Below are 21507 nucleotides of genomic sequence, written 5' to 3'. Positions count from 1 at the left end.
GTGCAAAAGACCGTCTTTCGTTGATTTCTTCGTCTTTTTCGTGCCGCACCGATGTAAGAAAAATTTAATTTTTCTTGCCTTCTTCTTGGATAGTGCTATTGCAGGGCAGCCATCGGGGTGGTGCGGCACGTCGGCTGGCATAGGCCAGGAGTCGGCTCGACATGGGCCGATGAGGTATTGTGGTAGGGACCACTGTTTTAAGCTGCTTGACTTGGCTAGAACCAAGGGCAGCTTGTGCAGCTGGGGTCGAGGATTGTGGCGCTGAGGCGCAGTGTTAGGCGAATCGCATGACTCATGTCCTTTGGGCTATTGGACTTGACTCAGGCCAGGCTTGCGATTGAGAGAAATAAGGAGATTGCGGGTCTCACGGGCTGCTGGAATGTTGGGCATGCAGGCCTCCTGCCTGCTGGAATACTGGGTTGAGCTCCCCTGCTGAGTACCATGAATGTCGTTGGCTGCTTAGTCCTATTTGCTGAAAGAAATGTGGGCTGCTCCGGAAAGAGGAGGTAAAGAGGATCAAGGCGGATGCATTGGCTCATCTGATCGCTATCGTGGAGCTTACTATGAATGAAGATGGAAAGAAGAGATCTTCCCCACCTGCTCATGAGATGCCAGTTAAGAAAAAATTGAAGACTTCTTCTGCTGCTCATGATGGTCCACTTGCTACCGAGAGGTATGTGATTGACATGACTTCTTCCAATGGGAAGAAATGTAAGGCTGCTAGATCTGAGCATGTGGCGTCTTCCATGTTGAGAATGGCTAGTACAATTGTGGATAAGATTACTCAGCGTAAAGGTTTTATCATGCCCCCAGTGCCGAAGTTTGTACCAGGACGTTCTTTGGGAGCCAAGTCCGGTTCACCTTTTTAGAGACTTGCTATTATGAAGAGTGGTAAGGTGGACTCTGCTGCTAAAGTGGCGCCAAAGCCTGCTCCCTTTGCTGCTGAGATTGATTCGCCTCAGATTCAAGATCTTAAGCTTGCAATTTCTGAGCTTCGTTTCGCTACTTATGCTAAGAAGAGAGTGGATGAGCTGTAGCGCGTCCGTGTTAGTCTGCTTAAGAAGAATGAGCAGCTGAAGGGTGAGAAGGATGGGCTTGAGGTTTTAAGACCTTCTCTATTTCTCCGGAAGACTTGTTTGCTTTTACTTTTAAGGCTTCCATTGGTGAAGTAGTTGGAGAAGTTAGTGCCCAGACTAGGGCAGCCGGGGGTGAAGCGCCGGATGATGCCGCTGCTAAGAGCGTTACGGCTGTTGAAGGTGTGGCGATCGAGTAGTCGTGGGATGTCCAAGCTGCTGTAGTGTAGTATTTTAGGTAGCCTTTAGGATTTTCTTTGTTTTTCCTTGTAGCTCTTGTTTTGCTTGAACTCATTCGGCCTTTGCTAGTTGTTTATAAACATGTTTTCCTTCGTTTTTCTTCATCTTCACTTCTTTTGTTCATGCCCTAACCTTTAGACTTGATAGACCAGTGGCAGGCATGCTACTTTTTTATAAGCAGACAAACTCGCGTAGCCTATGCAGCCGTAGGTGTTGGTGTAGAACTTTGCAAAGTTGTTAGCCATAGGGTTGGCAGCCGGATGCCTTACTTACAGAAGTAGACAAGTCCGCGTAACCACTCGGCTGTTAACCTTGACTTTTTTCAATTCCGTAGGTTGCGTAGCAAGTATCACAACACTTTAGGACTTGGTGTAGGTTGTTCCGCGCTTGGCAGAGGTGAAGCTTATCAACTACATAGCATGTCGGCAGTGGATAAAACTTCGTATATGCGCGCTAGCTTGTTTAACCTTTCACAAGAATGTGCGGTTGTATAAGTCTAGTGCGGCTTCACTGCTCGAAGGGCAAGCCGTAGGCAGTCTTCCGGAATCCGTAGGCTACCTTAGTGCACTCGGTAGCAGCTTTAGGATTCCAGGGCAGCCGTCCATCGGATGTACTGCGTAATGTGCCCTCTCCGTCTCTAGGGCCCGGTTCCCCACGGATTAGGCCAAGAGACCCAAAATCCTTCAGTTAGCTAAGCCTTGAAAAAGACCATTGCGGCTACTTCTAGGAATCCCGGCGCAAGCCATCGTGCATCTAGTTATACTAGGGCAGCCAGGCTCATCCACGTCTGGATATTCGGAGTGTAAAGTTTATCCTCCCGTCTTGGAGAGCTGACCCATATGGGTGTCGGAGAATTGGTTTACCCTCTCGCACTGGAGAGCATGGTTGGTCCCTCGGGGGGCGCAATTCCTGCGATGAGTCCCTAAGAAGGGCGCAATCTTCTTTTGAAGTGCAGGAGTGATTAGTTGTTGTAAGCATGCAACCAAGCCAAGTTGTGATTACTTCTAAATTCCTCATTGAAAAACGAGTGAAACGAACGAGAACTTTAGCTGTAAGGTAGGAACTGCATAACAACTGGATAGTCCCCAGCTTGTGAGGTGGTGCCCGTCGAGCTTATTGAGTCTTCGGGTTTTGATGTAGCGGGAGGTCACACATGGTACTTCTTCAGATTGTAGGCCATCCATTTCTTTTCAATATTTTTGCTGCTTCATGGTGGTGAGGGTGTAATTACTCTTGCCCCCTACTCTGCTGATCTTGTACGGACCTTCCCAGATGGGATCCATCTTTTTGGAGCCTTCTCTGCCGGCAGTGATGAAGGCTTTTCTGCGTCGTCGACATGCAAATGCCAAAAGTCTCCATCGGGTGGAGTAGGCGCAGCTAGAGTGTGCTCGGCTACTTCTGAGGCATCGTTGGGCTGCTCTGTTACGTCACTTAGGCTCGGCGTGAAGACGCAGTAGGGAGCTGTGGAGATGGGGCCATGTCATACGCAACAGGAGATGCTCAACTGCCGGTATTGGGCCACTCTAGAGTTGAATCATTGAGCAAGGGTCGGCTAGGGCCGTGTGATGCGCAGCAAGAAATGGTACTCAACTGCCGGTACATGTTGCTCCTATGTAGAATCTTTTAGGGTGACGAGGACAAAACTTGCTTTCGAGTGTGTCCTTCTAGTGTTGCGTTCGTCAGAAAACTTTACATCCGCCATGGTCTACACCTTTATCGTCGCGCGTCTGGATTGGGCAGAATAGTACGTCATTAGGATGATTGCATGCGTTTGAAAGTAAAACTTGTGCTTCTGGGTTGCAACAACTATCACCAAAGTTAGCTTTTGAATTTTTAATAACATCGAGGAGAGCTTTTGAACTGTAGAATACAGGTAACTGTGGAATACAGGTAGTCGGGCCCCCATCTCTTCTCGCATGATGGTAGAGCTTATTGCTACTTTAGATATCGTCAAACATGTGAATAAGTCCTCCGCTGCTTCTAGGGAGGTGATGTCGGGTACTTCTTCAAGTCCTTGAATGTGCATTGGCGAGCCTCATCCCAAAGTGCATACTTCTCTGCCAAAGCAAAAGAGTCTGCCAGAGTTAGATCTTCTTTCATGATCAATTTTCCAAATAGCGGGTGGTCTGCTGGAAGTCCTTTTTGGAAGGCTGCTCTAGCTATCGAGTCGTTGCATCCGACTATTTTTGCCTTCTCTACTTTGAACCTCCTCACATAGTCGCGAATTGACTCCTTTGGGTTCTTCTTGACGTTGAACAAATGATCAGATTTCTTTTTGATCGAGCGATAGGATGAATATTCTTTGGTGAAAACCAAAGAAAGTTCGTAGAAATTCCGGATGGATTGTGACGGCAGGGTGTAGAACCAATCTTGCGCCTCGCCTTGTAGAGTGGTGGCGAATATCTTGCACATAAGCTCATCGTTGTTTCGATAAAGGATCATTGCGCTTCGGTAGCGCTTTAAGTGTCTCTCCGGGTCTTCATCCCCTTTGAAAGATGTGAAATGTGGCATGCTGAACTCTCGTGGAGGCTCTGCCTGCTCGATCTCGTCCGTGAAGGGTGACCTGCTTATGTTGGTCATGTTCCGTCGTAGTGCCTCGTCGGTGACCTCGTTGCGTTGGAAATCATGCAATCGCTTGGTCAAGAGTCTCTCTACTTCTTCCTGAATTTGCCTTTGTTGGGGTAGCGGAGCTCTTGGCTGCCTCCAGTCATGACTTGCTGGTCTAAGCTGCTCTTCCATGTGTTTGGCTCGTCTATGCCGCGAATGCAGTGCATGTGGTGCGTTCCTAGTAGGCGAGCGAGTTCTTCGCAGGCTGCTGGTTGAACTTGAGCTGGATTGAGTGACTGCTTCTCTCCGTCCGTCGTGCTGCCTACTCTGATGTGAGGTGGATGACGCTCCTTGTGGGCTTAGCTGCGAATAGACACTTTGCCCGGAAGGTTGCTCATGTTGACTATCGGAGTATGACCCCAACCGTGAATGTATGCTCATCCGTGGGCCTAGTCGAGAGTGCATGCTCCCTCGCGCTCTAAGACGGGAATGTACACTGCCCAAACGTTCGGCTCGTGGCTGGTCGAGTGGCTGCTGGAAATGTTCGTTTGCCCTTGTCCTACTTCGGGATACCTCGTCCGGGGCACGTTGGATCCCGATACGTTGCAAAAGTTGATTCACCAAGGTTTTCTGTTGTGCAAGGGCGCTCGTCAACTCTATGACTTGTCGAGACAAGTGTTGTTCGCCATTTGGATTGGAAGAGCTTGGAAGGAATGCGCCTCCTTGGGCAGTGGAAATGTGGTAGACTCCGGGCGCGAGATTTGAGTTGGGAAATGTCAAATCCGTGAAAAAATGTGGTGAGAATGCCCTCGGCTCGATGGTAGGTCCGGGAGATAGTCTTGGGCCGACTTGGGCTGCTTGGAAAGCCACAGGAGTAGGCTGGGCCGTGAGAGTGGGCTGCTCGAAAGAAGCAGGCTGGACCACGGGAGTGGGTTGCTCGTCGGAAGCAGGCTGGGTCACGAGAGTAGGCTGCTTGGCAGGAGCAGGCTGGGCCACCGGAGTGGGCTGCTTGGCAGGAGCAGGCTGGGCCACCGGAGTGGGCTGCTCGACGAAAGCAGGCTGCTTAGCAAGAGGAGGCTGGGCCACAGGAGTGGGCTGTTTAGCAGGAGCAGGCTGGGCCACCGGAGTGGGCTGCTCGACGAAAGTAGGCTGGGCCACGGGAGTGGGCTGCTCGTCGGGAGCAGGCTGTGTCACGAGAGCAGGCTGCTCGGCATGAGCAGGTTGGGCCGTGAGAGTGGGTTGCTTGACGGGAACAGGCTGGATCACGGGAACAGGCTGCTCAATGCGCGGTGCATGTGAATGCGAGGCTTGGGCTTGGGTCCACGTAAACTTGGATGGCACGGCTTGGATCGTGGTCTTGGTACCGTGAGCCTTGGATGGCACGGCTCGGGCCGTGGTGAAGGCTCCATGGACCTCGCCACGAGTGGCTACCGAAGTAGCCACCGCGGTGGTTCCCATGGTGTCCGTGGTGAAAGCACCATGGACCTCGCCGCGGGTGGCTACCGAGGTAGCCACCACGGTGGTTCCCATGGTAGAAGCTTGTGGTGATGATGCCGCTCCCCTTATTGTCGCATTTTGCCTCACGGATCTCCGGGCCGTGGTGAAGGCTCCATGGACCTCGCCACGAGTGGCTACCAAAGTAGCCACCGCGGTGGTTCCCATGGTGGCCGTGGTGAAGGCACCATGGACCTCGCCGCGGGTGGCTACCGAGGTAGCCACCATGGTGGTTCCCATGGTGGAAGCTCGTGATGATGATGCCGCTCCCCTTATTGTCGCATTTAGCCTCACGGATCTCCGCAATCCCATTTCTTGAACATTAGAATTTTCACTTGTGGAATTTTCTAAATTTCTAGCCATTATATTTTGCTTATACGTTTTATCAAAGAACCTTTGCAAGTAAAAAATTCTAATAATAAGAACGTATGAAAAATATTCAAATGGACTAGAAAATAAAGAAAAAACCTTTTTGTGCGAGAGTCTTCTACGAGTATGGATTTCAACTCTCAATGAAAGCACCAATTTGTGGATGCAAATTTTCTCCTCTTCGATCTTGGACGATTTTGCACCTACAAAACAACTAGCACCTTAGGTTAAGGCCAAGAGCCTCACGCGCCCACGATGAATGGGGGGGGCTTTGGCCGAAGAACCTCTGATGCCAAAGTTAGAATTTTAGAGAGAAATAGTGTTTAGAGTATTTGTGATTTTTTGTGAGAGAGTTGGAATGAATTTTTGGTGAGAATATGTGTTTATTTATAGAGTTAGGGTTTGCCCTATTTTGAATAATAGTAGCCAGCCATAGGGTTTTTGTGGGGGTTAATTTCATGTTTAATTTGCCAATTTATTGGCTAATTAAATATGAAAATAATAAATGGGTGGTTATAAAAATGAATGATTATTTTAATAAGGAAAATGGGAAAGATGAGGATGTGAATAGTGGGGGCCGGTTTTGGGCTATTAATTGGGTGATTTTAGGAGATATGGTAGGTTTATATTATTTAGCTAATTGATTAGCTAAATAATGAAATAGAAAATACTAGGTTTTGGGAAATACCTTATAGAAAGGATTTGATGAGAGAGGTTTTTAATTGTTACCTTTTTTGGGCACTTTTGACTTGATTGAAAGATGATTGCCCACTGCTCGCGCGTAGGAATCCTTGTATGCTTCGAGGGTATTTTTGTCCTCTTTTGTCCAAAAGTCCACGTGTCGCCTAGCGAATATTTTTGGCTCCACATCCAGTATTATACCCTCAAATTATTTTACACAGAAAAAGATCATCGTCGGATTTTTTTCTGAGGATCCGGAGGATTTCACGATCGTGACCGTTGATTGTATGTGCTCAGTTTTCGTTATGTATTATTTATACTTAATTTTAAGAATTTCATTTGAATGATTAATAATTTAATATTAGGTGTTTTTTTTATATAAAATAAGAATTTCAAGATCTATCTCTGAAGAACATTTTTTTTTTTCAATTACAGTGTCCCTCGTCAATGTGAGAGAGAGAGAGAGTTGAGTGACCGTGTCAAACACCAAGGCCGACTTTTCTCTATAGGACACCATTGACCGACTTTTCCCTAGGATATTTGACGGGCTTACTGCAACTGTAAGCGAGGTGCTTTAACCCCTCCCATATTATATAACTCCTTGGTGTTTAAGCTATGGTACCCTCTCTCTCTCTCTCTCTCTCTCTCTCTCTCTCAGAGCAATGGAAATTAGTGGAACCAGGTCCTTCACCTTAAGTTTAGCCTTTCTTCTTCTTTGCTTTTGCAGTGAAACTTGTAACGCTGACAACAGTAGTGCCAAGTCCTGCACTTCATCCTGCGGCCATATCCACAACATAAGCCATCCTTTTCGACTTAACGATGATCCAAAGTACTGTGGCAACATATCGTATACTCTGTCCTGTGAGAGCAACATTACAGTACTAGACCTACCTTCTTTCGGAAAGTACCATGTCCAGGCAATCAACTATAATAACAAAACAATCCGACTTCGAGATCCTGGGCTTGACAACAACAATTGCTCTTCCATGTCTCAAAATATTCCGCCCACCACCGAGGACATCAATTCTCTATATTGGCCCGCCTATGACATTAATTCTCTATCTATATATTACTTGAAGTGTTCGAATCCATCGAATTCTTCTCTGTACGTGGACACTGCTCCATGCTTGAATAATACTTCTTCTTCTTCTTCTTCTTCGAGTCAACCAAAAACGAATAGCTATGTCATGGTCGGGGAATATGTTGGGGACAGGTTCAGGGAGGTATGGGAATTGGATGATGGTTGCAGTGTAGAGTGGATGAGTTTGGCTGCCGGCTACGTTGAGGACTACCGCAACTTCTCTTATAAAGACATACACAATGCCCTCATGTATGGCTTTGAGCTTCATTTCGAGCCTTTTAAAGATAGATGCCAAGGACAGTGGACTGCGGCTCATGTGGATACATGTTTTCCTCACACCATTTCAGGTGCGTCAATTCTCGACTAAATTAATAACTTTTGTAGTCGGAAATATAATTGCCTTGTCAAACTAGGAACATATAACAAACATTCAAGCAAGAATAAAACCCTTGTTAATTGTTCGGGTTCACGCACTAACTAAATTAGTCTAGGAATATCCTAATTCTGCAATCCATTATATGAGATTTAAAGGTATCAACATGTCACTTGTGGTATTCCACTAAACTAGTAGGTAGGTGGCCTCATGTTTGACTCTCATAAATGACAAGTTTGTTATTATTGATGACCCATTGTGTGATTTAACTTAAACTAGAAAATGCGCCCGCACTTCGCACTTTGCTGCCGGGGATGAATGTATCATTCACAACAAGCAGAAATAATTTCCACAAAAAGTGGGCAAAATGGTGGTAGGAACAAAATCACATTCTCAAATGTAGCGACTCAGATAACATATATTTGAGCCAAGTGAATCCAACAAAATCACCAATCCACATACGCATCTTCAAATAATTTAAATAAGCAAGTGATAAGTGATATGGGCTGGTAAGATCAGCAGCTTGGTTTTCATTTTGATTTAATTCAGCCGACATCAAGAGCCATATACAATTTAACAGGATGAAGACATACAGTCGCCTTCCTAGTAGAGCTATATATAATAGGGAATTGTTATTGGCACTCCACAATTCTCATTTTGCCCTCCAAACTTTTCATAATTAGAAAGAAAAATACATTTGTCGAGAGTGTAGAATAAGATTTTTAGAGTGCTAAAAACAGTTTCCTATATAATATCTTATAAATAAATGAATCACAAATGATACTATAGTTGTTAAAAAAAACCCATTACTCAGAACTCCAATTCCCTCAGAACCCATTACTGAAAGCTCCAATTCCATCAAAACCGATATGGTAATTGGTAAAAGTACAAACTGGTTAGTTTCCACAAAAAAAAGAAAAAAAAAGTACAAACTGGTTACAAAAATATGTTTTATCCCATCCAATTGACGATAAGCAAATCAAATTACGAAAAGCAAAGTAATCAAACAGCCAAAAAATTAGAATGAAATCCTAAAACATTCTCATATTTGATAAAGTCAGCATCTACCTCATGTTCAGCTAACCCATTAAGAAAAACGATAAAGGTCATTGGGAATGAAAAGTCGTTTATTTATAATTGATGAAGCCCTATAAATCTGATTTGGCAAACGGCTCCTCAGCTCTTCATGGTTGTAAATCTCTCCATTCACCTTAATGATTTTCAAAACAAACATCATATCAGTAATTGTAAATTGAAAATTTTATCTCTTTTTTCAAATATTCAATAAATTAAACCACACAAAATTAAAAAAATATATGACACGACCTTGTAAGCAACAGAAGAGATGAAGCGGTGAGTGAGACAAAAGTGGTAAGCGAGAGAAGCGGTGAGAGTGCATCCAGGAAGAATGTAAACAGAAGGCAAAAATTGAAGGCAACACTGAATTCTTCTTGACTACCTATTAGTGAGTTCTTGGCCCTATTTAGACAGTTCCTGGAATGAAATGAAGCCAACTCTGCAACAAAGAAACAAACGAAAAAGTCAAAATCCAGAAATCCAAGTTTAACTCAATCAAATATAATAACCAATGAAAGTTGCAAACTGCAAATTCTCGCAATGTAGACAAAGAAACTTGTTTCTCAAAGACATAATTGGTCTCTCTTAGTGAATACAACATTTGGAAAACCAAACAATAATTAATAAAATAGAAAATTGAAGTACGTGGCAAGTTTTTCTTTTTATACAAACCGTCATCTCCACTTGCTTTAAGTAAGGAGGAAGTGTGTGAACCACCTTTCATCACCCTTTATTCAAAACATCACAACACCTGCACTTATATAAAGGAAAAAAGAAATGAACCAAAATAAAATTATACTACAATCCAATTATATGAAGGCCAAACTCTTGAGTTGGGGCTGGTGGCCGTCGACCACATCATCGACTCCATTTGAGAGAACAGGGTTTGTTTGGCTCTTTTGTCCAATTATTTACACTAACCATATCTAAATGAAGAAGGAAAACACCTATGTTGCTCCCTTCTTGTGATCCAAATTTGAAGACGGCCGATGGGGAAGGGCAGTTATAAGTGTCATCCTCTTTGTTTCTCCTATCGCTGCATTGTTAACCAAAACAACATCAAAACAATCCAATGTAATGCTCACAAAATTTGAGCTCCAAACAAAGTCACAGGTCAGCAATCACCTAATTGATCATAACACCATTTGCAAATATGAAAAACATAAACAATTAAGTCAGCAACATAATATGCCATCCCTTTCATACAAACACAGATTGCAATTCATATATGCCACATTATTCACAATCAATTACAAATCAATAAACAATTAAATCATCATCATGAATTACAGTGTAATATCAACACCATCAATTAGAAAAGACAGAGCTACATGGGAATAAACATACAGAGAGAAACTACTTCAGATCCTTCCCAAAAGCAATCTTCTGCAGGATAACAAAAGAGCAGTTGATCTCTGATCTAATTGTAGACGCAATCTGCAGTAACCGACTTCTATGGAATTTCAACTAGTGAAATGTGGGGTGGAGATCTGAATGTAACAAATTGGTGTTAAGTAAATAATTCCAAACATATGAAATTTAGATCATCACACCCGAACGCAAACAGAACAATTAAATAAAGAATCGAAGGCATACACAATCTAATTAGACAAATAAGTGAACTTTCCCATGCCAAAATCCGAAAAGCCAACAGAAATCTCTCATTACAGCACAGAAGACAAAACTTAAAAGACAAAACTTAGAGAACAAAACTTAAAAGACAAAACTTAAAGAACAAAACTTAAAAGACAAACTTAAAAGGACAAAACTTAAAACTAATCAAAATTAGGTGAACCAATTGAAGAGAACATAACCCTTGTAACCAATCTGGAAAAGATGCTTTTAAATCCCAGAACAAAAAAATTATGAGTTTTTAAAAAACCATCATTTCAATGATTTTCCAGTCTTACATTTAGGATTAAACAGAAAATATAACTAAAAATGCCAACTTTCTCAAAAAACTACCAACTACTTTAACAAATTTCCATCACCCAACACTGAAAAATGAGAATCACGAAGCAACGAAGAACGGAACACGCTAGAACTGAAACATTAAAAACAACACATACCCATTTCAAAGACCAAAAATCCTGCAAGGACAAAAAAAAATCCCAGAAAATCAGTACATCAGTACTCCCTGCAAAACCCCAAAATCAGAAAATTAGAAAAAGAACCCAAATCAGTGGCATGGTCCTCGTTTCTCCATTAATCTGTAGCTAATGACCTAATGAAAAAGAACCCAAAACAGACTGCTTAAATTATGGTAAGTGCTTATAAGCTCATGAATAACTTTCAGAGCCAGTATAGAAATGGCATAGTGATATCGTAGATAATAACAGGCAATAAAACTATGCACAGTATAACCTAAATCCGATATGTTGCATTCCACACATACACATATAGATATATCTACATATACATAGATGACCCACAGAGATTAACACCATGCGGAGGTGTGCGCGGGCATAAACATAAAATATACATGCATACTTAATTTTAGACAATAATACCTCACAACATAAGTTGCAATTTGGGACTATTTGGTTGACTCAAAAGAAATTGATGGGTTAGAAAAAGCACAAAAAAATACAGAGATGGATGTTTTTATGTCGTTCATCTCTTACGTCGACAAAACACACACACACCTGTGTTTTAATGCTCCTCCAATACTCAATGAGAAGGCACCAGGCAAGAAGAAGGTCAAGGCTGGAAAGAAGCTTCCAAAGAGAACAATCTATAAAGCAGACCACAAAAATTAGACAAAACCCAAAAACCAAACAGTAGAAAAATCTCTAAAATGAAGAAAAAAAAAACTAAACTGCAAATACTCAAGCCTTTGCGTTCACAGCTGTTGGATAGACGCAAAGACCGAAGGGAAGTCAATTTGGCCATCATCTCACGTGATAGGAATTCTAATTTCTTGCAATCTGTTATGCTCAGTGACGTCAGCGTGGTGGGCAGACCATTTGTAGGGAACGACAAGGGTGAGTAACATTTATATAAAGTCAAACTTTGAAGACGATTGCTGTTGTGCACCATTTGCGCCAACAACTCTTTCCCACCAACACTATCAATATCAAGCTTCTGAAGCGACGGCAGCGTCTCCGTCGACTCTAGTAACAATGAGAGACCCGGGCATCCATTTATTGTCAGTTTTTCAAGAGATCCTCGTAAGGATTCCACGTTCAGGGTATTACTGGCCCTGTTTTTATGTAGAACCTCACACTTGTTCACATAAAGTGTTTTCAAGGAGGCAGGCACATCCTGTCACACATTCGCACATTGAAATTGAATGCACTTTCATATGTGTTGTCATAAGGATGCAAATTAATTGCTGCATCTCGTGTTTTATTAATTTTTATTCTATAAAAAAATACAAATCACATACATACTCCAAAAACCAAAAAGAGAATGCTGGAAAGGAGAAATTAGAAATCATATTGAAGAGCCTTCCAACGCACGTTAATAATCTAATTAATTAATGTGATTTGAGAAACAAACCCCTTTTCGGGCGTGACTGATCAGATCCTGCTCTTGCATTGCTGGTTCTACACAATACCCAATACACAAAATCCCAAAAAAAATAAAATTAATACATCGTCCATACAAAATCAACCAACAAATAAAAAATCATATTTTTCAATCACTTTCTCATCCAAATAGAACAGAGACTGAAAAACGATTAATCACCTGTATGGGGGAACAAGCTGCTGATACCCTTCATGGCCAAAGCCGACACAATCTCCTATAATTTCCTCATACTTCGTTTTTCTTTGACAATTTACAAATGCAAAATTTGGATGCTGCAGCGGAAGATCATGCTACAAATTCAAACACAAAAATCCAAATTAAATACAAAATTCAACATTCACAATGCAAAAATGCAAACTAAACACAAAATCAATGCTTTCAAAGTCGTATGGCATATTGGCTTATCACAATTGTTTAGTATAAATTTACCCACATATTATATATGGATAAAATTAAGTAAAAAAATAAATGATAACTAAATCATACACTGGTAGTCTCCGAATTCCCCCAGCAAACAAACCGTTGATGGGTTCCCTTGAAAGCTTAGTTAGTGAACGGGCCCACCTGCACACTCACTTCAGAAATTTTAACCATTCATTTGAATGAAGACAAATTATCAGTAAAACCCCACCCCGAATCCCCGCGCTCAATTCCATCAGAAGTGCGAAAATCCCATGGTGTGAAATTATTAACCACGATTCATCCAACCGCGGAAAAAATAAAAATCCAGAAACTAAAAGCAACAACGCAGTAAACCCAGATAAAAACAACGACTAAGGACGCTCAAAAAATCAAACTGGGAAATCATGAGGGCAACGAAGAACTCACCGAAATCGAATCGTATGGAGAGAAAGAAACACCGGGAGATGAATAAAGCGGAAAGCCAAGGAGGGGCGACAAATGAGTGAGTTTTGAGTTGTAGGTTTCGAATTTTTCGTTCAGGGGAAAGGGGGAGGGATTGAATTGTACCCAACAGGTTTTACGGAACAAATCTGGAAGGAGGAACCGAAAATCAGCCCCACATCCCCCTCACTATTTCTCTCTCTGACCATCCCTCAAATCACCCGATCCCTCCCTTTTATTTATCTCTCTGTAATGTCCCCTCACATCCCTCACCCAATCTCTCTGTGACCACCCATCAAATCCCCCCATCCCTTCCTTTTCTGTCTGTAATTTCCCCCATCACTCCCTTTGTTTCTGTGCAATGGGCATGGCTCCCATCGCCCCCTGTCTGCGAATGTCGCCCCCACCCCTTGGACAAAACTATCCTCCTAACTTTTAATAATACCCTCCAATTCAGCCACATATTTGATGGCAGTGGTGTAAATAAAGTAAAATCAAGGGTCATATATAGGAGGGCACCTAAACCCTATGCACAAAATTACCCTCCAACCCAACCCAAATCTGATAGCTTTGTTGTAAATAACGTGAAATCGAGTGGCATTTGTTTACCGTAGCAATGTGCAGGCCAATTCCCCTCCAACTTAAGGATAGATAAATTTGTTTAATATATTTATAATTTTGTGTCAACTCCTCCAATCCAAAACCTAATTAGATCAAATACGTACGGACATATATTACTAATACCATAAAGAGTAGGTAAATTAATTTTGTAACAAATTTAAAAAATAGGCACATTAGTTTTCATGTAATTATACAGTAGGTAAATTATTTTCATAAAATTAAACAATAGATATTGTTTTGAAAAAATTAATTTTCATAGTAGGTAAACTATTTTCATGTAATTATCCTATAGGTATAAAATTAAACAATAGATATTGTTTTCATAAAATTAATTTTCATAGTAGGTAAATTATTTTCATAAAATTAAACAATAGATATTGTTGAAAATAAACACTAAATTAGGTATATTCAAATTGAAATTTGTTGTCAAAATTAAAAAAAAAATCCCAATTAATTCCTCCATCTAGAACCATTTTTCATGGCTACAAGACCTTGCCAAATTCAATGCACGTGATCAATTAAAACAAAATTACAAGAACTTTCCATACTGGCTTAGATGGGGTATATTAGCGATCCAAAAAATATAAAAATGGACACACAAACTTAATTTGGTAAGTTTCTTAGTTGGATCCTAATCATTGGGTTTTATTCGGATAAATATTATATGATGGGCTAGAGGCTAGAAAAATGAGTTTGGAGGGGGAAAGTTAAATTTTCAGAAAAAATAACACATATATATTATATTATCAATGTATTGACAGCACTAGAATTCTAAATTTATTTTCTAACGACTTATACACCTCACACTTGTTATGCTAATGCATGTGGTCTTGTTCTTTCTTTGTTCTTGTAGGTTTCTTTCAATATCTATGGCAACAAATCAGTAAGGGGTCCTCTTTTTGTTTTATTTACAAGTTTTCGATCGACAAACTTGATTTTTTTAAATTCTGAAGACTGGGTGAGCTATTGCTAATGTTGTGTATTCTTCTTCACAATTTTCACTGTAGGTCATGAATACATATATTTGCGTAAGAAGTTTCTCTCCAAAAGCTTCTTTTATTTTTGTGTGCTCTATCTGTACTTCTTAAACCTAGTAACTGTATGTCTTTGCTCACTTTTCTGTGGTATCTATTGCAGCTGGCAAGTTGTATTCATCATACAGCCACCCGATCGGTAAGATCAACTTCATTTAATTAGTCTATACGCTCAAGTATTTTTTATATTGGGTATCTTTATCGGCACCCAAATTTTAGTTAAGTTCCCCTAACTAAAACATTTTGTCAAACTTCATAGTTTCCCCTCATTTTTAAGTTCGCCCAAATCCACAGCAGCCTCCACCTACCAAAAGAAAGAGAAAATGAACAGACAAAACAACTACCGCGCGCCCAACAAAACTACACCACCCTCCGGTCCCTCCCTCGTAGATGCGTCGATGCCGGCTCCTTGGTGGGTCTGTGTGTTCCTTCTCTTTCTATTGGTGAGTGGTACTGGTGGATGTGTGTTGTTGGTTTTTTTGGTGAGTGGTAGTTGTTGCTTTGTGGGTTGGGTGAACTCAATTTCGACGGCAAATTAAAAAGTTTGATGACAAAATTTTTTTAGTTGAGTAAAGCTAACTAAAATTTGGGTGTCAATAAAGGCACCCTTTGATTTTATTTATTTATTTATTTTTCACTTTATGCACTTTTCAAACTCATAGTCGATTGATTTTGTTACAGCACGTAGATGGTTTATACTCATATGCATCGGTAAGGACTAAGACGAGATTGTATTATCAACATATGTAGATTTCCCATTCTTTCTCTTTAATTACATCAAAGACAAAGTAATTTGGAAAGAAAGGGAAGAAAAAGTAGTACACAGTGGATCTAACGTATTAATGTCAATGCATGCAGGGTTATTTTTCCCAGCCAGATTTGTTTTTGGAGTTCCAGTTGTGACTGCATTTCTAATCTACACATGGCGCAGAAGACATTTATCAATGTATAGCACAATAGAAGATTTTCTGCAATGCAATAACAACTTCATGCCTATAAGGTACTCCTACTCGGACGTCAAGAAAATGACTCGCAGATTTAAGGACAAGTTGGGCGAAGGTGGCTTTGGCTCTGTATTTAAGGGAAAGCTACGCAGTGGTCGATTTGTAGCAATCAAAGTTTTGGGCAAGCCCAAAGCTGATGGCCAAGATTTCATTAGCGAAATAGCTACAATCGGAAGGATTCACCATGCCAATGTGGTGCAACTTGTTGGATACTGTGTTGAGGGATCAAAACGCGCTCTAGTATATGACTTCATGCCTAATGGTTCTCTTGATAAATACATTTATTCCAAAGAAGGAAGTGTCCCCTTAACTATCAAGAACATGTACAAGATTTCTCTTGGAGTGGCTCAAGGGATCGAATATCTACACCAAGGTTGCGAAATGCAAATTCTACATTTCGACATCAAGCCTCATAACATCCTTCTTGATGAGAACTTTAAAGCAAAGGTTTCTGACTTTGGGCTTGCAAAATTGTATCCTGTAGATAATAGCATTGTCTCTTTGACGGCAGCACGAGGTACACTGGGATATATTGCTCCTGAGTTGTTCTACAAAAATATTGGAGGTGTCTCATACAAGTCAGATGTCTATAGTTTTGGAATGTTGTTGATGGAGATGGCAAGCAGAAGGAAGAATTTGAATCCAACGGTAGAGCATTCAAGCCAAATCTACTTCCCAATGTGGGTATACGATCAGTATATTGTGGGAAATAACTTGGAAACGGACAATGTTACAGAGGAGGAAAAGAAAGTAATAAGAAGGATGGTTATAACCGCCTTATGGTGTATTCAAATGAAACCAAGTGATCGCCCTTCGATGTCCAAAGTTGTCAAAATGCTTGGAGGTGATGTTGAATGTCTGCAAATGCCTCTCAGGCCTTCTCTATGCCCCCTAGAGACGCCTGTGACAGAGGGTGATATTCAAGACAATGAATTGAACCCAAGATGTTCTAACGCGGAGCTAACGTGTTCATTGTCTGCTAGGTGATGGTCAAATGGTTAAGAAAGTGCAGTAATGTATTATTAATTAAATTCTTGCCTTAAAGTGATTTAGTGAATAACTGTTGTCTGTAATTGTTTGGCTTGGATTCATCTAAGAACGACTAGTGTTGGTGCGTATACATATACATATGTTACTCTAATTCAGCAATTACTTCTAACTGTATGAGGCTTTTAGGATTGCTTGCATCATCAAGTTTTCTCCTCCTCCTAACATCCGAACCACCGTTTTCATGGACTGCCGATCCACCGAGTGTCACTGGCTGCACCAGAGCCCTAAACTTGCAAGTTGCTTTGGAATCTTACCATAACATTCTTCCTCAATAGGGATCTGTTGGTCATTTCCTTCCTCTAGAAGATTATAAATCCATTTTGGATAGTAGATTTCATTTGTTGTGTCCTCTAGTTGAACCAATATTCTTCTTTTCTCCTACCATCTCAAGCAGCAGCATTCAAGACATCTGCCTTGTAAGACACATTTCCGAAATTCCTGGAAAACACTTCGGGTACTTTAGTCACATGGTCCCCCTTGCTTTAGTCACATTGATTGATCCTTGGAACATAACTTGGCCAGACCAAAATCAGAGATTTTTGGCGTGATTTTTTGGTCGAGCAAAACATTATGGGGTTTGATATCGAAATGGAGGATTTGTAGATCACATCCCTGGTTCCTTTGGCTATGCTGATAGCAATATCTTGCAACTTATGCCAACCAAGGAAAGAAATCTATCTACTGATGAAATATAATCCTGGAGTGAACCAAAGGAAAAGAACTCATAAACCAGAGCTCATCTAAATCCATCAGCACAAAAACCAACCAAGTGAACCACATTGACATGGTGAATATGGCCCATTGTTCCCCACTTCATTTACAAGCTCTTCCCCGTCACCCTTGGAAATGTTAAGTACTTTCATGGCAACAAAGCATTCAGAAAAAAACTATCCTTTAAAAACAATTATGTATGCTCCTTGGCCCAACTTGTACTTGAATTGATTTGTAAACCTCTTAATATCTGAATGGGAATATATGCTTGGCTTAAGATCTTTGTAGTCCGCTGAAAACTTACCAAATTTCATTCGATTTTCTTTTTACTTTTGTCAGTGCTATAGGCGTGATATGCGGCAATGACCAGTAGTAAAAGAACAAATAAACCCAGGGTTGCTCCTGCAAATAGATAGATATTATCCATGAGTAAACATTTATTCTCAAGTGTCATTTGGACATGAAACAAAGCTAAACATTGGTCCTACATAACTCACCCTTGCAAACGTCTTTGTTTTGCCTGCAAAAGACAGTTGCAAAAATTAGACTGTCATTTCTCAAAATTAATCAATATCGTTACCACAAATATAAGCCGTTAATTACATGAAAGCGGAAAAATCACAGCATGTAGCAAAGTATACCGATCATCATCATTAAAAACATCATGAGCTGAATGGATTCGAAATAAGATTTAGACGCGTTATCCTTACTTGGTTTCCTCCTGTCAACAAGTTCAATTTCGCTCTTGGTGCCATTGTTCTTCAATCTACACTTCTTGCCCTTTGCTTCACATTTGATTCAATTTGGTTTAGACCATTGGAAATGCAGTGTTTTAATTTCATTTCCCACCCAACCACCAAATGGAACTAATGAAACACCATACGCCTTTGTACAAGACTGCAAGGCAGGGAAGCTTTCAAATAATTGAAAGACCGAATACACGCCATAAATTTTGTTGCCAGGGACACTGAGGCAAGGGGACTTGCTATATATAGGGGGAAGGAGAGAGGGTGGGATAAGTCCATGAAATCCATGGAATCGATGAGTGAGGCTTAAAGAGAGTTGGTTGGATTGTGTGATTCGGTCAGGGGAAATTACTGAGAGAGAAATAGAAAGGGAAGAAGGGGTATTTGGTGGATGGTTATAGATATTCCGGCCCTAGAAAATTATAGTCTCACAATTGCCTCTAACCATTCATTTGAGGGGCAACCTGTTCCCCTTGAAGATGAATTGTTATCCAAAGAGCTACTCGTTGAACCATCAGTCGGGAAAGAAGATCTACATGACGACCAGCTTATTCGTCAGTTAAAACACTCACATCTTCGCTCCAAATGTTTGCCCAACGACTGATGTCTTAACCTACGAACTCTAGACATCCTGTAAATCTATTCAGTCAACCCAGTTTGTTGACTGATTTTGCCCTACTAAACTTATATTATGTCGGTTAAAAAAGGTGAAACCGACGAAGTCTTCTGTCGCGCAATAGTTGACAGGGCAAGCCATAAATTCTAGTAGTGCAAGCATAACATCTGCTGGAATAAGTAGTTCTTAGATGAATCCAAGAACTAAAGGATTTAGTCTTATAATTTTAGATGTATACTAGCAAGTGTACCCGCCCATTGTTGCGGGGCTTCAAACATTGTTGAAGATGTAGAAAGTTTTGAAAAATATATATGCTAAAGAGTGGTGTTTAAATACATATATTACATCCATATGTTTGCAAAGTGCTATTTACATTCATACATTACATGACAAAAGTTGGAGATGTTGTTATGCCATCCTCAAAGATTGTTTTTAAAAGCTATGAGTCTATCTCATGGAGTATTTTATGTTTACAACTATACATAGTTAAAAAAATTAAGTTTTATTCCACTAAAGGCATCCAAAATACGATAATGCTGAACTGAAAATCAAAAGAAGGAATTAAAAACATAATTTGATCACTCATGAATTGAATAACCCTAAACTGCGTACAAATTGAACTAAATGAAAATGTAAAGATGAAGGGAAATTTGTCATAATTTCATTATGCAAGATTTTACTATGCTAGATTTCATTTTAGGCACCAAAACCAATTCATAAAATTAAGGTTGGGGTTTCCATATTCTCTATTGGGTATCGAAAGTCGTGAAAAGCTCGGAAATAATCAATCAAGTGTTTACCTGCAGATCAAGTGTTCTGTTTTCATCCTGCAAAAACTCAAATTCCAGAAACAACGAAAATGCAAACTTCATATGGAAATTGAAGGTTTACATGTAGATCAAGTGTTCTGTTTTCATCCTGCAACTTGGTTACCTAAAAAAAAAATAGATCCATTAACAATATAGAAACCAAATACATATTGAACACTCTATACCTCACATGTACAGACCAAATATGGAAGCCAAAATAGACACTCAAAACTGATACAAAAATACTACATAAATTTTTTTCAACCCTATCTGTCTTAAAATAAAATTAAAGGGGTCATATTGCAGAACAAAAGTATACCACCTGCAGCAAGCTTCAGCTCTGTCTCCAATGGAGCAATGATGGACTCAACATATAGCATTTCATCGTCTTTCTATGCAACGTGAACTCTTCAAAGTGTGACTTCTACTACAATATTTTGATATAAAACAAAACCCCCATAACCAGATTAATTAGGGTTTTTTCTTCATAGTTTCATGTACTTCAAAAGATATATGGTGTAAATTATACTCGAGTATTATCACTGTATAAAAAATACTAAACGGATATATCACATTTAAGCTTAAGTATGTTGATTACCAAAATAATTTAAATGGTTCTTCAAATTATCATTGTTTACATCAAGAAATCATTGAAACATTGTTGAAGATGTAGAAAGTTTTGAAAATTATACATGCTAAAGAGTGTTTATATACATATATTACATCCATATGTTTACGAAGTGCTATTTACATACATTACATGACAAAAGTTGGAGATGTTGTTATGCCATCCTCAAGGATTGTTTTCAAAAGCTATGAGTCTATCTCATGGAGTATTTTATGTTTACAACTATACAAAGTTAAAAAATTCAGTTTTATTCCACTAAAGGCATCCAAATCCATAACTCTATTACTAGCGCCTTTTTCATTTTGTACAACAATGTTGAACTGTAAATCAAAAGAAGAAGGAATTAAAAACATAATTTGATCACTCATGAATTGAATAACCCTAAATTGCATACGAATTGAATTAAATGAAAATCTAAAGATGAAGGGAAATTTGTCATAATTTCATTATGCAAGATTTCACTATGCTAGATTTCATTTTAGGCACCAAAACCAATTCATAAAATTAAAGTTGGGGTTTCCATATTCTCTATTGGGTATCAAAAGTCGTGAAAAGCTCGGAAATAACCAATCAAGTGTTTACCTGCAAATCAAGTGTTCTGTTTTCATCCTGCAAAAACTCAAATTCCAGAAATAACGAAAATGCAAACTTCATATGGAAATTGGAGGTTTACCTGCAGATCAAGTGTTCTGTTTTCATCTTGCAACTTGGTTACCTAAAAAAAAAAATAGATCCATTAACAATATAGAAACCAAATACATATTGAACATTCTATACCTCACATGTACAGACCAAATATGGAAGCCAAAATAGACACTCAAAACTGAAAAAAAAAAATACTACATAAAGTTTTTTCGACCCTATCTATCTTAAAATAAAATTAAAGGGATCATATTGCAGAACAAAAGTATACCACCTGCATCAAGCTTCAGCTCTGTCTCCAATTGAGCAATGATGGACTCAACAGATAGCATTTCAT

General features: G+C 40.0%; 2 protein-coding genes and 2 long non-coding RNA genes across 16 annotated transcripts in view; 2 read left to right on the top strand and 2 right to left on the bottom strand.

The window, feature by feature from the left end:
• The window catches only part of LOC114821627 (uncharacterized), an 81576-nt gene that overhangs the window by 38077 nt on the left and 21992 nt on the right, over nucleotides 1–21507 (top strand). The gene's annotated exons all lie outside the window — the stretch shown is intronic.
• On the top strand, nucleotides 6876–17090 carry LOC103447655 (rust resistance kinase Lr10-like). 2 transcript variants are annotated; one of them, XM_070809057.1, is made up of 6 exons: nucleotides 6876–7832; nucleotides 14784–14813; nucleotides 14938–14958; nucleotides 15068–15103; nucleotides 15646–15675; nucleotides 15823–17090. In XM_070809057.1, the coding sequence occupies exons 1-6, from the start codon at nucleotides 7067–7069 to the stop codon at nucleotides 16953–16955; spliced, it is 2016 nt and encodes a 671-aa protein (XP_070665158.1). In that variant the 5' UTR covers nucleotides 6876–7066; the 3' UTR covers nucleotides 16956–17090. The 2 variants fall into 2 exon arrangements, with proteins under 2 accessions (XP_070665158.1, XP_070665160.1); XM_070809059.1 differs by lacking the exons at nucleotides 14938–14958; nucleotides 15068–15103; nucleotides 15646–15675 and having other exon boundaries at nucleotides 14784–14844; nucleotides 15791–17090.
• Nucleotides 8858–13719, bottom strand: LOC103410480 (disease resistance protein Roq1-like). Of its 12 annotated transcripts, none has more exons than XR_011573665.1 (10): nucleotides 13295–13719; nucleotides 12953–13030; nucleotides 12626–12756; nucleotides 12437–12483; nucleotides 11005–11072; nucleotides 10283–10425; nucleotides 9857–9971; nucleotides 9581–9686; nucleotides 9318–9374; nucleotides 8858–9068 (listed from the first exon to the last, which is right to left on the bottom strand). XR_011573665.1 is itself a non-coding variant. In XM_070809077.1 (10 exons), exons 3-7 carry the CDS (start codon nucleotides 12657–12659, stop codon nucleotides 10399–10401), a joined length of 642 nt encoding a protein of 213 aa, XP_070665178.1. In that variant the 5' UTR covers nucleotides 12660–12756; nucleotides 12953–13030; nucleotides 13295–13719; the 3' UTR covers nucleotides 8877–9374; nucleotides 9608–9686; nucleotides 9883–9971; nucleotides 10283–10398. The 12 variants fall into 12 exon arrangements, 8 of the variants coding, with proteins under 8 accessions (XP_070665172.1, XP_070665191.1, XP_070665178.1 ...); XR_011573667.1 differs by having other exon boundaries at nucleotides 9185–9374; nucleotides 9608–9686; XR_011573668.1 differs by having other exon boundaries at nucleotides 9608–9686.
• On the bottom strand, nucleotides 17894–20026 carry LOC108173599 (uncharacterized). Its single transcript, XR_003769306.2, has 3 exons — nucleotides 19892–20026; nucleotides 18227–18249; nucleotides 17894–18131 (listed from the first exon to the last, which is right to left on the bottom strand). It is a non-coding gene; the product is annotated as an uncharacterized lncRNA (long non-coding RNA).

Source organism: Malus domestica, chromosome 02 (genome assembly GCF_042453785.1).
Source record: "Malus domestica chromosome 02, GDT2T_hap1".
NCBI classification, from domain to species: Eukaryota; Viridiplantae; Streptophyta; class Magnoliopsida; order Rosales; family Rosaceae; genus Malus; species Malus domestica.
This window is presented reverse-complemented; position numbering and strand designations above follow the sequence as displayed.

Coding starts and splice junctions, on each gene's coding strand:
- LOC103447655 (XM_070809057.1), top strand. CDS start 7,067: ATGGAAATTAGTGGAACCAGGTCCTTCACCTTAAGTTTAGCCTTTCTT. Junction 7,833..14,783: donor TTTTCCTCACACCATTTCAG/GTGCGTCAATTC, acceptor TTGTTCTTGTAG/GTTTCTTTCAATATCTATGG. Junction 15,104..15,645: donor ATCATACAGCCACCCGATCG/GTAAGATCAACT, acceptor ATTTTGTTACAG/CACGTAGATGGTTTATACTC.
- LOC103410480 (XM_070809071.1), bottom strand. CDS start 12,659: ATGAAGGGTATCAGCAGCTTGTTCCCCCATACAG. Junction 12,200..12,436: donor TCAGTCACGCCCGAAAAGGG/GTTTGTTTCTCA, acceptor AATGTGTGACAG/GATGTGCCTGCCTCCTTGAA. Junction 11,670..11,754: donor CAAAGGCTTGAGTATTTGCA/GTTTAGTTTTTT, acceptor TCTGCTTTATAG/ATTGTTCTCTTTGGAAGCTT.